Source organism: Phascolarctos cinereus, unplaced genomic scaffold (assembly GCF_003287225.1).
Source record: "Phascolarctos cinereus isolate Bilbo 61053 unplaced genomic scaffold, phaCin_HiC Scaffold_2;HRSCAF=192, whole genome shotgun sequence".
Classification (NCBI taxonomy): Eukaryota; Metazoa; Chordata; class Mammalia; order Diprotodontia; family Phascolarctidae; genus Phascolarctos; species Phascolarctos cinereus.
Genome location: NW_027555625.1, coordinates 404,933,018 through 404,949,855, shown reverse-complemented (window position 1 = coordinate 404,949,855; position 16,838 = coordinate 404,933,018). Strand labels below are relative to the sequence as shown.

At 42.7% G+C, this 16,838-nt stretch overlaps 1 protein-coding gene across 2 annotated transcripts in view; it reads right to left on the bottom strand.

Moving 5' to 3' along the window:
* The window catches only part of DOCK2 (dedicator of cytokinesis 2), a 499,735-nt gene that overhangs the window by 91,364 nt on the left and 391,533 nt on the right, over window positions 1-16,838 (bottom strand). For both annotated transcript variants that reach the window (XM_078150544.1, XM_020992326.2), the window contains exons 29-30: window positions 16,036-16,130; window positions 3,565-3,643 (exon numbers count right to left, since the gene is read on the bottom strand). In XM_078150544.1, the coding sequence (XP_078006670.1) occupies window positions 3,565-3,643; window positions 16,036-16,130 (174 nt within the window). The remainder of the gene's footprint in view (window positions 1-3,564; window positions 3,644-16,035; window positions 16,131-16,838) is intronic.

The following is a 16,838-nucleotide window of genomic DNA, read 5'->3' as shown; positions in this document are numbered from 1 at the left end:
AATATCAAAGTGTAAATTGGTGGTATAAGAATGATATCAGGAGCACTAGAGCACAGAATGTGCTTGGGCTAGTGAGGAAGGCTAAAGACAACAACGACAATAAAAAAAAAAAAAACAGGTTAAAAAACATCCTGGAGAGAAGAGAGCTCAAAGGAAAGACAGAACCATTGCTCAAGGGGAATGAGATGATAATGACAAATGAAGGAGAAAAGGCTTAACTGTTATTTTGCTTGTGTTTTTTCTGTCAAGAAACCTTTGCCATCTTTGGAATATAAAAGGCAGGACAAATAATTATTGCTAGAAGTGGAAGCTTAGGGTAAAATGAGAGATACTAAGAAAACACCCAATGAGTTCAGGTTACTAGCCAAGACTAAGTACATTCCAGAGTCCTGAAAACTCCTATGGGTATGATTGCTGGGCCATCATTAGTGATTTGAAAGATTGCAGAGAATTAGAAAGGGTCTATGGGACTGGAGAAAGGCAATTTTCAAACAAAGACGTCTTGGCTTTTCAAAAGGGAAGAGTAAGCATGACTTTGATTCTTGGTAAAATTCTAGGACATATTATTAAAAAGACAATTACTGAACATATAGAAAAGGGTGATGTAACCACAAAGGGCCATGTTATATCAGCCTATTCTTATCTCCTCTTTCAACAATGGTGTTATCCTGGTAGGTGGGGTACTATAGACATGGTTTACCTAATTTCTGCAAAGTATTTGATAAAGTCTCTCATGCCACAGAGTGTGGGCCAGATAATAGTAGATTTAGAAGGATTTGGAACTGCTTGAATTGCCAGGCTAAAATAATTATTAATGGTTCTCTGCCAGTTGGGTAAAATGTCCCTAGTGTATTGCCACATGGATCTTTCCTTGCCCTGGGTGGCTTCACATTTTTTTTTTTTACATTTGTAACAATGATTTGGCTAAAGGGTATTTTTATCAAATTTACAGATAATAAAAGTCTAGGAGGCATAGTTAACTTGTTGGATAAAAGAGTCTAGATCCAAAAAAGATCGTGACAGATTAGAAAATTGAGCAAAATCTATTAAGATGAAATTATAAAAGGACAAATACAAAGCTTTATAGTTGGGTTCCAAAAATCAGCTTCAGAAGTCCAAGATTAGGGAGCCAGTCTAATGCTAAGACTGCTGTGGGCTTAAAAAAGATCTATAAGGATTTTAGTGGACTGCAACATAGGTCAACAGAGTGATATAATAATCAATAAAAGATAATATGATCTTGGGTGGCATTAAGAGACATACTATATCTAGAAGCAGCGGGATAACTACCCCATTACACTGACTTTAATGAACATAATTTAATATTTAATATTTAATATATAACATCTAATAATATTTAATATATATTTAATGAATATATTATAACATGAAAACATTTAAAGAATATACTAAAACACTTATGATGTGTCAAGTACCAATCTAATTATCAATCATACAAAGAAAAAAAATAATACAATCCCTGCTCTCAAGGAGCTCATCTTCTAATGGTGGGGGGTAGGAGGAGACTCACATCAGAAGTCTAAGCTACAAATCTGATGAACAGACCCCATGGTCAAAATGGCAGAACAGTAAGATAGATGTTGAAACATATTTTTAAGTGTCATTTCCATGAATAAAACAATATCACTTTCTGACGTTGAGCCATTTGATAGTTTCAAGGACTTTAGTGGTAAGCACGTTCTTTTTTGAGCCTTTGGTAGCAGTGGGGCTGCTGAACAGGTGTTTGGAGGGAGGAGTACAGCACCTGCTTTAAGACAGCAGTCAAGTGACTACCAACCCAGTATAGGCAGTGGCATGCAGGCAGGGCCTTTTCTCTGCAGGGGATAGATGATGGCTGTGGTTACTGGGCTAAAATCAGAGCCATTATACCGCTGTTCTCAGGGCTCTTGGGCTTACTTGCTCATCCATGGAAGCTGGTCAGCAGTGGAATTGGTAGTGGTTGGGACAGTGGGCCACCCCTTATGAGACCTCATCTGGAGAAGGATGTTCAATTCTCCACACCACATTTCAGGAATGGCATTTTAAAGCTGGAATGACATCCAGAGAGTCCTTGACAAGGAAAGAAGAGAAGATCTAGTGGGCAGTGGCTGGGGAGGACATGATAGCTTTCTTCGGGTATTTAAAGGTTATCATGTGGAAGAGTAATTAGACTTTCTGTGCCTCAGAAGAAAGAACTAGCAAGGGCTCTAAAGAGGTGAAACTAGGTTTGATGTGAGGAAAGACTTCTGAGTATGTAGAACTATTTAAAAGTACAAGGAGCAGCTTCAGGAGATCTCGAGTCTCCCCTGCACTAAGGGCGTTCAAACGAAAGATGGATGGCTATTTGTCATGGATGCAGCTTATTCAGCTGCTGATTAGGCTGGAGGGCCTGTGAGTCCCAACAGATTTGCTTAAGTTCCCACAGCTGGTTGGTGACAGAACTGAACTTAGAAGTCACGCCTCCTGACTCCCAGCCTTTCCTATCCCACCCCATGCTTTCTACGGGACTACGTCACGGACAGACACTTCCCATACCAGCAAGACCGCTAGGAGCCAGGTGCTAACGTTTCGTCAGTAGAACCTCCTTGGGGCGGGGACAAGGGTTTTCTTGTCAGTATTCCAGAGGCAACAATCTGCATTTCGTTGCTAAAACAGAAGAACTGACTTTAGCTCCTTCTCCTCCTCATCTTGCCCCAAGCTTCCCATTTGTACAGGCTTCTCACCTTTCTCTCTGTTCATCCCAGAGGCCCTGGGGTAGAAGGGAGAGTGAGTTCAGTCCCCTAATATCAGAGATGCTGCATGCCAAGGTCCTTGGATGAGCATAGAACACAACGTTACGGAAAGGTTTGCCGCCACCAAGCTGCACAGGGGATTTTAATTGTAAATCATCTTTCAGTGTCTGCCCGTGACTGCTTTTATGGCCCTAATGAATGTAAAATGGGAGAAAATGTTGAATTTTTCAAAGGTGGAATCCACTGTGACACTGCATGCTTAGCATCTTCCATGTTGATATAAATTCAGCACCAGATCCATTAAAGTCACCATTTGCATACTCTGCTCAGTTAATGACTCTTCAATCAAGTATGCTCTGCCTGAACCTAGAAACCTCCTCATTTCCCACCTCACCACTCACTAGAGCAGAACTCCAGAGGCAGACCCCCACCTCGTCTTCATTCTTTGGACACCTGGAAGAGCACTAAGCCAACAGAAATACATTTAATCTGATGGGCAAATATCAAAGGGAAAATGGCATGAAATAAGAGGATGCGCATAGAATCACAGATTTAGAGGCCGACATGACTTTGGAGGTCATTGAATCCAAGGCTCTCATTTTACAGATGAGAAAATGGAGGAAAGAGAAGGTTGACAACTTCCTCAGGGTAACAAAGCTAGTAAGTGCCTGAGGTGGGATTTGAACCTAGGTCTTCCTGACTCCAAGTCTGATGCTCTACTCTATCCAGGATGCCACCTAGCTGCTTGGGGAGAAACCACTGGGTGAGGAATTGGAGGCACCAAGGGAGTGGAGTTGTTAAAGGGCTAAATATATCCCATTCTAACACTCACCTGGAATTCAAAGTTTGTATTCTCCAGAAACTTCTGATTCATGGTTTCTGCAAACTTGTTGATCGCTCTCAGGAAGACCCTAAAAGAGGCAGAAATTCAGTCAGTATTCAGCTCACTGCAGCTTGGATGGTATACGTCTCTTAGGAAGACCTAACCAAGGCCATGTTTCAGCGCTGTGCTTTCTTGGTTCTTCTCCTGCCTGTCGGATGACTTCTCGGTCTTCTCTGCTGTATCTTTTTATCCCTGTCAAGTCCTGACTGTGAATGTCTCTCAAGGCCACATCTAGGACTCTTTTATCTTTCTTCTCTATACTCTCACTTGGCAATCTCATCAGGTCCCATGGGTTCAGATGTCATTTCTATGCTGATGATTCTCAGATCTATATATCCAGTTCTAGTATCTTTTCTGAGTTTCAATTCTGTATTTCCAAATGCGTATCACACATTTTAAAGGTGGTATTCCATAGGCATCATAATGTGTCCAAAAACAGATTTCATCATCTTTCCCTCTAAAACCGTGCCTTCCTTCAAATTTTCCCATAACTCTTTTTTTCTTTTTCTTTTCTTTTTTTAAAGCTTTTTTTTTCTTTTGGACTTGAATACTAAAACTTAAGTATATAATAAGAAAAGCAAAAGAAACAAAACTTAAATATAAAATAAGAAAAGAAAAAACATGTCATGTGCACAGTAGAACGTAAGAGAGGATTCAAAATATAGAGCAATAAATTTCCATGTCAAGAAATCCTATATATTAAATACTACATGTTGTGTTGAAAGCTGTCCATCTTCTCTTTGCCTCCCTTTGTTCTCTGTTGTACACTTTTTACTTTGTTCTTTTTTCCCCCTTCATCCCCCCTGTCCCCCCTCAGGCTATATTAAGCATAAATATAATTTTATATATATATATATATATATATATATATATATATATATATATATATACATACACAAATACATATATACACATATATACATATATATATGTATATAAACATGCACTTTCCCTAAGAGATCTACACCTAATTTTTGTTTTTATGTTTGTGTGTATCTTGTTTCTTCCCTCCTGACTCCTCTACTTTACTTCTACCCACTACCTAGCCCTCCTATTACTTAACCTACCCCTCAATGATCTCTCTCTTATCTTCCCATTCTCATTAATCGAAACACCCTGCTATATCCCTCTTTAACCTATTCCCTCGCCCTCTCTTCTAAAGATGCCTCCCATAGCCTCTCCCCTGTCGCTATCCCGATTGGCATTTTCTTTCTAAATTTAGACTTTTATACTTCTCTAGATGTATATGAATTGTTTGTATATGAATTGTTCCCTCTTGAACCCATTCCAGATGAAAATAGGTTTCCAGGACTAACAGCCCTCCTCCCCCATCTAATTCTGTCCCTATAACTCTTGAGGGCACAATTATATTCTAAGTTTCCCAGATTTGCAATCTCCATGTCCTCTTCAACTTCTCAGTTCTACTTACCCCCTATATCTAATCCTTTGCCAAATCTTGTCATTTCTACTTTCACAGTAATCTCTCCTATATGTCTCCTTTTCCTCACTTACACAGCCACCCTAGATCAGGGCCTTATCGCTTCTCACCCAACCTATATGACAACTTCTAATTAGAAGCTTTGCCTCAAGTCTCTCTGCATACAGCTGATATAGGGGTTACCCTAAAGTGTGAGTCTGACCACGTTAGCTGCCACCACCCCACTGAGTGAATCCTGGCAAGTTTCCTATTACCTCCAGGATCAATTATGTTCTAAGTTTGTCATTTAAATCTTCCCCTGTTGGCTTAGCATTCTTTTCCTGTATCTCCCCTGTTTACACTATGTATGTATGTATGTATGTATGTATATGCATATGTATACACACACACACATACACACACACGCACACACACACACACACACACACACACGCACATATCTCCTCTCCTGTATCTTCTCCTTGTATGTATCTCCTGTGTATGTCCACATTTATTTACATGTTCTCTACCTCCCCTCCTCCTTCCCTCAGACTTTCAAAGCTCCTCGAGTACAAGGGTGGTTTTTGTGGTTTGGCCTTTTTTGTGTCTATCCCTAGCTCTTAGCACAGTGCCTGGTATATAGCAAGTTTTGAATACATGCTTATTGGTTAATCAAGAAGTAGAGATAGTAGGATGTATAGCGGGGGTGCCTCCTTCTTTCAGTCACAGGAGCCATGGGAAGGGTCTGAGCACAGCTGTGAGGCAGGGTCAGAAGCACTTGGATGTTTTTCCTGCACTCTGTACTTTCATTCAGGTCAGCACTGGTCTCCAGTTAGGAGAGAAAAGCTGTCAGACTGTCACCGTTGCATCGAGTACCCTCCCCCCATGTACAGAACCTGGATGAAGGTCTGTGAGGAATATGAAGGAAGTAATGCCGTCTCTGACCTTATGCAGTCCCCAATCCAACAAAGGAAAAGGAGTCCCTACTCTTCGAGGTCTTCCAGGCTATGAAGTTTAATGCAGATTCTACCCTCAGGAAACTCCTCTAATGGAAGAGACAGTCAGTGTCCCCATATTTAGGAAATTACAAATCCAGCAAAGGATAATGTAAACTCATACGCACACATAGACAAAAAGGACATATGTGAGAACACATAAAAATGAGTAAACAGCAGAATGGTGTGGGGGGGGGGATCGTTGTCTCTGAAGTTAGAGGATATGAGTTCAAACTCTACTTCTGATGCTTACTATGTATGATGGGTAAGTCACTCCTTGAACCTCAGTTTCCTCATCTGTAAAATGACTGAGTTAGATTTGAGGAGTCCTAAGAAAGATAACTGTCATGCCAGGAATTATGCCTACTTGTGCTAAGAGGCTGTGGAATAATGGGAACCACGGCGGGACTAGTCAGCGATGGCAAGACGAGCTGAATTTGAGCACTAGTCTCACGTGCCTCTTCACAGCCTTGGTCCACCTTCCTTCCAAGAATTTCTCCAAAAATAAAGATTGGATGGCTCATAGAGTAAAAGAGCGGGGGGTGGGGGACAGGGAGTGTTGGTGGCTTCAGTGCCCTGCAGGGAGCTGGTGGTTTCTAAGGGCTCTTCCCACCCACACTTGCAACATGCAGCAATATTTCATTTAGCCCCTGACAGCCCTGGGAATCTCCCTCGGTTTGCAATGCAGGCATAATTGCTGGGGCCTTGTTTGCTTGGTGCCACTTGGGAAAGCAAAGCACAATCAATCTTGCCAGCTGTAATTCACTGCACGTACGGGCCACTGTCACCAGGTTACAGCAATGTTCTCATCTTCTCTGTGCTGCTGCCCACGATGGACAACGGTATAGCAAGGTCTCCTTGTTACTGACAATCCACTGATGATAATACAGTTAATTCTTGATTTTTTAGTGTTGGGGGGCAGGATTATTTACTTAGCAAAAATGAAATCCTGGGCTGGCTTTCCCCCACTAACCGGTGCACGTATGATCCAGCCTAGTAGAATGGGAAGAATACCTGGTTATATCTTTCATTCTAGTCCCAGTTCTGGTACTTTCTATGTAAAACTATACTTCTTGGGAGATTAGTTTCCATGTTCATTTTTTCCCTTTAAATTTAAATTGCTTTTTTTTTTTTGAAGTCTGGGTCTCCCTAACTTACCTAGGCTGAAAATACAGAGTCAATGCACTACCTCAGTTCTACCACTGATAAAAGTATGGGAGGCCCAACTCACTCTGACTCTGACCCAGACCATCTTGGTCCTCCTTTTGGCAACCTCATGTCCCCTCACTCTGGAGGGTTCACCACACTAATACTGCTGTTAGTGTAGACATTTGATTTTCTTAGCCTACTTCAGATCAGAATGCCCAAGCAAAAGAGATTCTTCATCCTCAGCCTTCCTGGTACCAGGGATCATAGTCATGTCCCACCACACATGACTAGTTCATTTGTAAAAGATCATCTAGTCTAAGTCCCTTCTTTTACAAAGGTTTTTTTTTTTATCTGCAACAAAGAGAAGTAAAATATCTTGCCCAACAACACACAGTTAGTTAGTGCAACCCTGGCTCCCAATTCAGAGCTCTATCCCCAGCACCATCCATTGTTCATGCTGCTTTGAAACCTGCCTCCCAAAGTTGAATGTACAGAGAGATAGAAAGACAGATAAACTTCAGAATCCAAAGTAAGGTGATCTGGAAACAGACATCAGGTCTGAAGGACGGCAAGACTGAGCGAATACAGAAATAAAATCCAGCAAAATCCGTCACTCAGCCTGTCACAGTATAAGATTTCCATGGCTCTGCTACTCCACAGTGTGTTAACGTGCCTTTGAACATGCATTTCCCCCCCTTAAAGATCAGTTATCTGATTCTCCAGATGGGACTGTATTGAGAGCCTGTCATTTTCTGTCCAAACATATCGAGTATCTCTGATGCAATACCAAAATGAGGGGTTTTACACCCTCTGTGGCAGGAACAATGATATCAGCAGGTACCATAACAGTCATTACTCTCGCTGTCAATCTACACCTGTCTCTGAATCTCAGAGGCAGGTCCAATGGACCAAGAAACTGAACTGCTGGTGAGAGAGCAAGCTGGGGTGTGGGAAGAGAAAGGTTCCGTACAAGCCTCAGGCACCCGCACTGCCACATTCTGGGATCCAAAAATCTCCCTCACCTTCAGGCTCATGTTTTTGGATTCTAAAAAATAAGGCTTCCCTTCCCTCGCCACCCCCAACCCCATCCTCATCCCCCACCAAAGTACTCCTAGCATTGGCAGATGAAATGGATGATAATAATAGCCCACATTTATATGACGCTTAAAGGTTTGTCAATTATTTTCATACATTATCTCGTTAGATCCTCACAAAGACCCAGTGAGGTAGGTGCTATAACCCCATTTTACAGATATGGAAATTGAGGCTCAGGGAGTTTAATTGACTTGTCAAAGGGCACACAGATGATAAGTAGCTGAGATGGAATTTGAATCCAGGTCTTCTTGGCTCCAGCCCAATTATTTTAATTGATAAAATTAGCAATATGCCTCTTTCCATGTGTCCGTATTCTTCATTGCCAAAAGGAAATGGAAAGATAGACAATGCGTATAAGCCTATTACCAACAGAGGCTTGCATGCAAAAAGTGGTATAAAATATGCCAGGAATGATATGTAGGAACAGAAAAGGTTGTGTCCACTGTACCTTGCTGCTTTAGCATGTGTATGAGCCCCTGCTACCTCTTAAGCTTTCAGAGGATTTATGATTTCATCTAACTGGGTCCTACCTCTCTCAAATTCTATAGACATTTTTTATCTTGTATAATTCTAGGCTAGATTTTTGTTAAATCCACCTTAAAGAATATGACTAATGTTCTAGAGTCTTCTTTTTAATATTTCATGGGCATCAGGACACTATATCTACCATTCCTTACTTTCCCTGTGAATCAAACAATTAATCATGTATTTATTAAGTACCTCCTATTTACCAGCAGTGTGCTAGCTATTGAGGATAAAAACACAAAAGTGAATCTCCCTGCCCTCAAGGAGCTTACATTCTATTGGGGGAGACAATACACACATCACATAATTCTATAAGGAATAAATATACACAGAAGAAATTCAGGGTAATGGAGTCCCCACAACCTTTTCTGCTCCTACATATCCTTCCTGGCATATTTTATACCACATTTTGCATGCAAGCCTCTGTTGGTAATAGGCTTATACACATTGTCCATCTTTCCATTTCCTTTTGGCAATGAAGAATACGGACACATGGAAAGAGGCATATTGCTAATTTTATCAATTAAAATAATTTGAGAGAGTATTTTCAAAATTGGAAGGATCTTAGGCATCATTAGTCTATTCCCCCTCATTTTATAATTTATACAGAAAGAAGTTGAGGCCCAGAAAGGTCAAGTGGACTCGCTCAAAGTTTCAGTTAAAAACAAATCCAATGGATAGAAAAATGTAGCAGCCTATAGCATAGCAAGCTAGGGAAAGGATAGAGAAAATGTGGACTCTGGTCAGCTCTCACAATAGACAACTAAGTCTATTGTCTTGGACAAGGTTCACCGAACTTCTGTTTAATCAAACTGTACAGTTTACACTTGAGAACCTTTTGCCACCAACACGCTGTGTGATTTTGGCAAGTCACTTTTTCTGTTTAGACCCTGGTGCCTTCATCTATCAAATGGGAGAACTAGACCAAATGCACTTTAAGATCCCCTATTGAAATCTTATAATCTTTTTTTTTTTTTTTGGCTAGGCAATGGGGTTAAGTGACTTGCCCAGGGTCACACAGCTAGTAAGTGTTATGTGTCTGAGGCTGGATTTGAACTCAGGTCCTCCTGACTCCAGGGCCAGTGCTCTATCCACTGTGCCACCTAGCTGCCCCTATTGAATTCTTTCTTTGGAGTCCACGCCACAGGAGCATCTTATCAATAAGATGACATTCTGAGGCAGAAGCCATAGACAGGGTTCAAGATGGGGCTGTCCCCCCTTCTAGAGCAAATGACATACACCAAAGGATTCACATATCCCAAGAGGTAAAGGAATAGTCAGGGCACGAGTGAACACTCCCTTTACAGAAAATGTGTTACATGTGTAGATGAATATAAATAGACAAGTACTAATTCTCTGTTCTAAACACAGCTCCCCCTTCCTTGTACAGCAGGAGGGCTTAAAACAGATGCATGTAGCTATAAAGAAACAGCAACATGTACTATATATTCCCAAGGGTACATATGATGCATTTTATTAAGATGAGAGACATACAGGTGGAAGAAGAGAACCATGCCTCTCGAGGTGAGCAATAGCATTCTGGGAAAGAGCCCAGCGGCTCCTGGGAGCCTGGGGTTTGCTGGCTCCTTCTTTTGAATAGCACCCTGATTGACAGGATCATAGGATTAAGCGCTAGAACCCATGTCAAGTATTTATTTTGGTCGCTGTTTAGTTGTCTTTCAGTCATGTCTGACCCTTTGTGACCCCGTTTGGGATTTTCTTGACAAAGATCCTGGAGTAATTTGCCATTTCCTTTTCCAGCTCATTTTGCAGAAGAGGAAACTGAGGCAAATGGGGTTAAGTGACTTGCTCAGCATAATACAGCTTAATAAGTGTCTAAGGCTAGCTTTGAACTCAGGTCTTTCTGACTCCAGGCCCAGCGCTTTATCTATTGCGCCACCTAGTTGCCCCAAGAATTTATTAAGGGTTTACTACGAATCGGGTACTCTTCTAAGTGCCAAGGATACAAAGATAAAAAAGAAACTGTCTCTGCCCTCAGAGAGCTTACATTCTAGTGAAAGAGATGGCGTGTGTACATACATATATATATATATGTATGTATATGTATATACAAACATATATATGTATGTATATGCATGATATTTAAATATGTGATATTTAAATAAATAGCATATGTAATAATTATGATATAAATTAATAATAAATTAAATATGTAAATATAATAAATATTTAATTACAAGATTGGAGGGAGAAAGCATTAGCGGCTGGAAGGATTAGTAAAGGCCTCATGTAGAAGGAGACTCCTGAGATGAGTTTTGAAGCAAACTGGGGATTCAAAGAGGCAGAGGTGAAGAGGGGAAGCATTCCAAGCATGGGGGACAGCCAGGCTGTACCAAGTTATGGAATCAGAAGATGGCGTGTCATGTGTGGTGAACAGCCAGTGTGTCTGGACTGTGCAGAGCATGAAGGGAAATAATGCATAATTAGGCTACAAAAATAAGACTGGTAAGGTAGATTGGGGCACAGAGGTGAAAGGTGTTATATGCCATGCAAAAGTGTTTGCATTGGCCCTGGAGAAGGGAAGTGACTGGTCCAGGGTCATGCAGCCACTGGAAAGGAAGAGTCAGTGGTCAAATATAAGTCTCCTGACTTCAGTTCTAGGGCTCCTTTGTCTTCCTGTTTTCCTCCCTGGGTTCTCTGAGAGAGGGGAAAAGTGGTTGATCAACTTGACTCTGCTAGACAAAACAGAGAGCAGGAGACAGCGATGAGCTGAGCTGGCTTGGGAAGAACTTTCAGTCTTCACCTTGAGGAACAGAGGGAGGGAAGGAGGGAGGGAGGCCAGAAGTGGCTTGCTTACCACACACACAGCAGCCTAGGTTACAAAAGAGGATACGGTGAATCAGCAGATCACATCTCTGAAAACAGCTAGTGTCACCAAGATGGCTCAGCTCCAGCTGCCCTCACAAAACCTCCCTTGGAAATAAGGATCCTAAGCTGGGATTCACCAGGAGTCAGTCAATCCTCCTGAAAGGGAAGGGGGTTGGCTTGGACTCAGGGAGCTGCTTTGGCTGAATCTTAAAACCCTGCAAAGCATATTCCAGAGTTGCTGTGGCACACATGTGTGACAAAAAACCCTCCCACATACTGACACAGTAGGCCAGCCCTTCTCTTTTACACCTTCCCAGAAGCCTTCCCTGACCCAACCATCTGGGAACGATGTCTCACTGCTCCGGACTCCTGTGGCACATAGGTGCACTGTTTTGTTTTGTTTATCTTTCACGTGTGTATGACCTTGGTTCCCAACTTGACCGTAAGTGCCTTGAGGGTAGGACTTGGTCTTGCTTTGCTGTGTATTCCTCATGGGGCCTCACGTAGACAACATTGTGTGGTGGAAATAACACCACACGTGGTGCCGGAGGACCAAGGTTAGAATCTTTGCCCTAACGTTTACTACTGGGTGCCCTCAGAAATGTTATTGAAACTTCTCTGGGCTTTGGTTCCCTCATACACTAAAGAAGGAGGTTGGGCCAGGTGATCTTTCAGATCCTTTCCACCTCTAAATCCAATGCTCAGCATAGCAGATGTTAAATAAATGTGTGGTGTTTTTCTTTAAGGAGTGTTTTATGAGTATTTGCAAACGCACTAGCATTCTGAATGTCCTGTTAATAAACACAGAAAATCTAGGTGCTTAAGCCTCAAAGGGGAAAAGAAGTTCCCATGTAAAATTTGGTTCATTAAAAACATTCAAAATAATGTGACCATTACGAAATATCATCACTCTCTAACCTTCCAGAAGGCTGCATTTTGCTGACAAAAGGCCCGAGGAAATACAGATTAATTTATTTTTGTTCATGTATCAACAATGCCTCCATATGTATGGAAGTAAGGAAAAAAGTTCACATTCCCTCTGCTTCTTTGCACCCCTTCCACCTTTTACCTCACTTCATGGACCCTAGCACCCAAAGAGCCCAGTGCAAGGAGGGCTCAAGGAATGTAATCATTTGGAGGTGAGGAGGAAAGGAGCATGCTTCTGTGCCAAGCACTGTGCTAAGTGCTTTACAAGTAGGATCTCATTCGATCCTCACGAGAACACTATCAGCTAGGTGCTATTATGATCCCCATTTTACAACTGAGGAAACTGAGGAAGACAGAAGTTAAGTGACTTGCCTAGGATCACACAGCTAGTAAATGTTTAAGGCCAAATTTGAACTCAGGCCTAGTGTCCTATCCATTGAGCTTCCCCAGTGCCTGTAACACAACTGCTTCATGGTCATGTCATGTTGTGAGGTCTGCACCATTCATACACTGTGTAAATTCACACATCGCGTTGTGAGGTCTGCACCATTTACACAAAGGAATAAAGCCACAGATCAGCTTTCATTTGTTCTTTATTTCTAAGGGGGAAGGGAGGCATGAGAGCGCAAGATATCAGGTGAGTGAGAGGACACGTCTCCGTCTCCGGGCAGGAAGGAATCCTTCAACATTGACATGAACTGGCAGGATGACAGAATGCAGATAACTAGGTGTCAGCAGGCCCAGGATTCTCTAGCTTTACTATTGACTAGCAGTACGTGTTCCTGAGCAAGTCTCTTCCCCTCAGCGGACCTCAGTTTCCCCATATACAAAATAAGGAAGTTAGGCTAAATCCCTTCTAGTCCTTTGAAAAGTGAAAAGTGCTATGAAAATTCAAGTATAGGGACAAGACTCACGATTTTATTGGTGTAGGGAACTCCCGGAGGAGGAGGTTCCTTCCACCAAGGTAGGCAGATACCTGCTCTGTAGATGGTCTCATAGACGTGTAGTCCTACAGAGTTAGCTGGGAACGCTGACAGGTTAAGTACCTCGGCCAGGGTCACAGACAGCATGGGTCAAAGGCTGGACTGGAACCCAAGTGTTCCTGCGTCAAGACCAGCTCTCTAGCATTACACAGTCCTACTTCTATATGAGAACATAGGGGCTTAATACAGAATTACGGACATAGACCTGGAAGGGACCTTAAATGAGAGATTTTCTAGGCTAACCCTCCCATTTTACAGATGAGGAGCCTGAGGTCTAGGAAGGTGAGAAACTTGCCAAAAGCCACACAGATAGTCAACAGCTGAGCCAGGATTTAAAATCACATCTTCTAGCCCCCAATTCTGGCTCTTTCTACTACACTGCCTAGTAAGCTATTTTGCTACAAGGAGAAAAGGAGGCTCCTGCAATAGTAGAATTGCTTTGAAAGACAGCATGGCATAATGGACAGGGTTGACCAAGGGTTGAACATCAGTTCAAATCCCGCTCCAGATATTTACTAGTTGTGCAAGCATGGGCAAGTGCCTTACCCTCTCTGTGCCTTGGTTCCCTCATCTGTAAAGTGGGAATAATAACAGCACTTAACTCCCAAGGTTGCTGAAAGGATCAAATGAGGTAAGTCTACATAAAGTGCTTTGAAAACCTTAGGGTACTGTATAAACATAAGTTATTATTATTGTTATTATTATTTATAATTATCACGGAATTCACAGTCCTAAGGGCCGCCCCCCCGCAGCTCAGGCTGTGCTCTTGAGAAAACACAATTTCTCTGACTCCTCCTGACACAGAAACCTAAATGCCTGGCATTTTCTTAAGAGATACAAATGTTTCCACTTGGGAGATGATTTCAAGCTCTTAGATTTCTTTGAAAATTAAACGTGATGGGAGTTGGAGAGTATATGCAAAGGAATCACAAAATGTAGACCAATGGGGCTCATTACGTGGTCTCTGGGAGTGGTCTGGGAGATTTCTATAGGCCTAGTCTCCAAACCACTTTTGCCTCGATTATCCTCACAAACCTTTTTGTGGATGAGCCTGAAGGGGAGACTGGCCAGTTGGCAATGGCTCTTGTAGGTGAAGTCCAAGTTCTCTGCCTTTTGTTCCTACAAACCTGAGGGCCTAAGGAAGATACTGGCCTCTTGTGACTCCCCCGTGGAAACTCTCTCTCTCTCTCGAAAATGTGTATATTGGCTAACCCTCATGGGGGCCTCTCATAATTTGATAAAGCTCTAAGACCCTTTGGCAGGCCGAGGGCTGCCTTGTAATCTGAGATCACAGAATCATCAAATCACCGATTTCACGCCAGGAGAGCACTCAGAGACAATCTAGGCCAATGCTCGGGACACTCCGACTTTATAGATAATGATAATAACAACAGCTAACCTTAACATAGCACTCTGAAATTTGCAAAGCACTTGGACAGACACTGTCTCTTTTGATCCTCACAACAACCCTGTGAGATGGGAGCTGCCACTAACCCCACTTAAAATAAGGAAAAGGAAAGGTGAAGTGACCTGTACCGGTAGTAAGTAAACAGTAAATCAGGGGTGATTTAGCTCTGACACCAAGGCTGGTGAGGGAGCCTCCTTCAGGATAGGAGATGCTGAATAAATATGCAGTGCTTTTCTTTAAGGAGTATTTTATGAATATTTGTAAATGCATGAGCATTTATAGACGCAGGACTAAGAAGCCCACTCCACCCCCGCCTCCCACCCCCTCCCCAGCTCAGGCTGTGCTCCTGAGAAAACACAATTTCTCTGGCTGCTCTTTATGTAGAAACCTAAATGCCTGGCACTTTCTTAAGAAATACAAATGTTTCCTCTTGGGAACTCCTGGTATTATCCTCCCTTTTAAGACGTGAGTGACCACCAAGGGTCTGAACTAATCCCCTGCCCTGGTGTGGTGGGAGGCCTTGCCATTCACACGCCCTTAGTAGGAATGCACCAAGCTGGTTTATTTTTATCCATTCCATGCACAAGCGAGAGTGGCACAGACCTTCAATGCTTACCCCCTTCCTGCTCCTGCTCATTGACAACCCTCTGAGATGGATGGCGAGTGCTCCTCTACAGGGTCAAGGGGCCAAATTCTCTATAGCCACAGGACGGAACATGCAAGCACTCAGGCAGGGGACGAAGGAGGAACTGAAGCCAGCTACTGGAATGCTTAGGTTAACTAATTCCCAACTTCCCTCTCCTTCTCCCTGGCCTAACACACAGCAGTCTCTGGCATCTCCTTCTTAACCCTCTCCCCCAGGTCCCTACATATTAGAGCTAAGGAATAGCTGAAGACACAGGGTAGAGTACCGGTGCTGAGGCCACGACTCTGGGCTACGGGGGTGATGCAGCAGTAGGGACAATGGAGCTTCCCTGATGCTGCATCTTAATTAAATTATTGCCTGATATCAATTTCCACCAGCTCCAATGAGATGCCTTGGCTCCGTGAGGAAGGCTGGTCACTCTTCCTTGTGCTACTGTTGGTACTCACCTGTTCTGGACCATGCTCATGGCCATCCAGTCCTGGGGATACACATTCTTCCCAATGAGGTCCTTGAACATGATGAATGTTTCCATCAAGAAGTCCTGGAATGATGAAACAGATCAGAGGTGTAACCTGGGATCCCTGGAGAAATCTCTTGGCCGGCAATATCCAATTGTTTTCTCCCATTCTCTCTCTCTGTCTCTGTCTCTCTCTGTTTCTCTCTCTCTCTCTCTCTCTCTCTCTCTCTCTCTCTCTCTCTCTCTCTCTGTCTCTGTCTCTCTCTCTCTCTGTCTCTCTCTCTCTCTCTCTGTCTCTCTCTCTCTCTCTCTGTCTCTCTCTCTCTCTGTCTCTCTCTCTCTCTCTCTCTCTCTCTCTCTCTCTCTCTCTCTCTCTCTCTCTCTCTCTCTCTGTTCCTTTAAAGGAGTATCATAAGATCATAGCTGTGAAATTAGCCACCTCATCCAAACACCTCACTTTAAAGATGAAGATACTGAGGGCCTGGGAGGTCCAGGGTCACCCTGGTGATAAACAATAGAGATAGCATTTGAACTCAGGGACTCTGGCTTTAGAGATTATATTCCCTCCCCTACACCAGGAAAGATAAGGCTAACTTGCAAACCTCTTAGAAAGTGAGTGCCATAGAATAAGCAGCAGACTTCAAATGACAACTTAAAAGTTCATTACCCGGAGCCTGTCACACAAAGATAAGTAGTACACAAAAATGGAAAGAAAAACACCCTCACAATAAGCCATTGCTAATTCCTGTCTTGAGGAGGAAGGAAATAAAAGCTATCTTTGATGTAGCAATT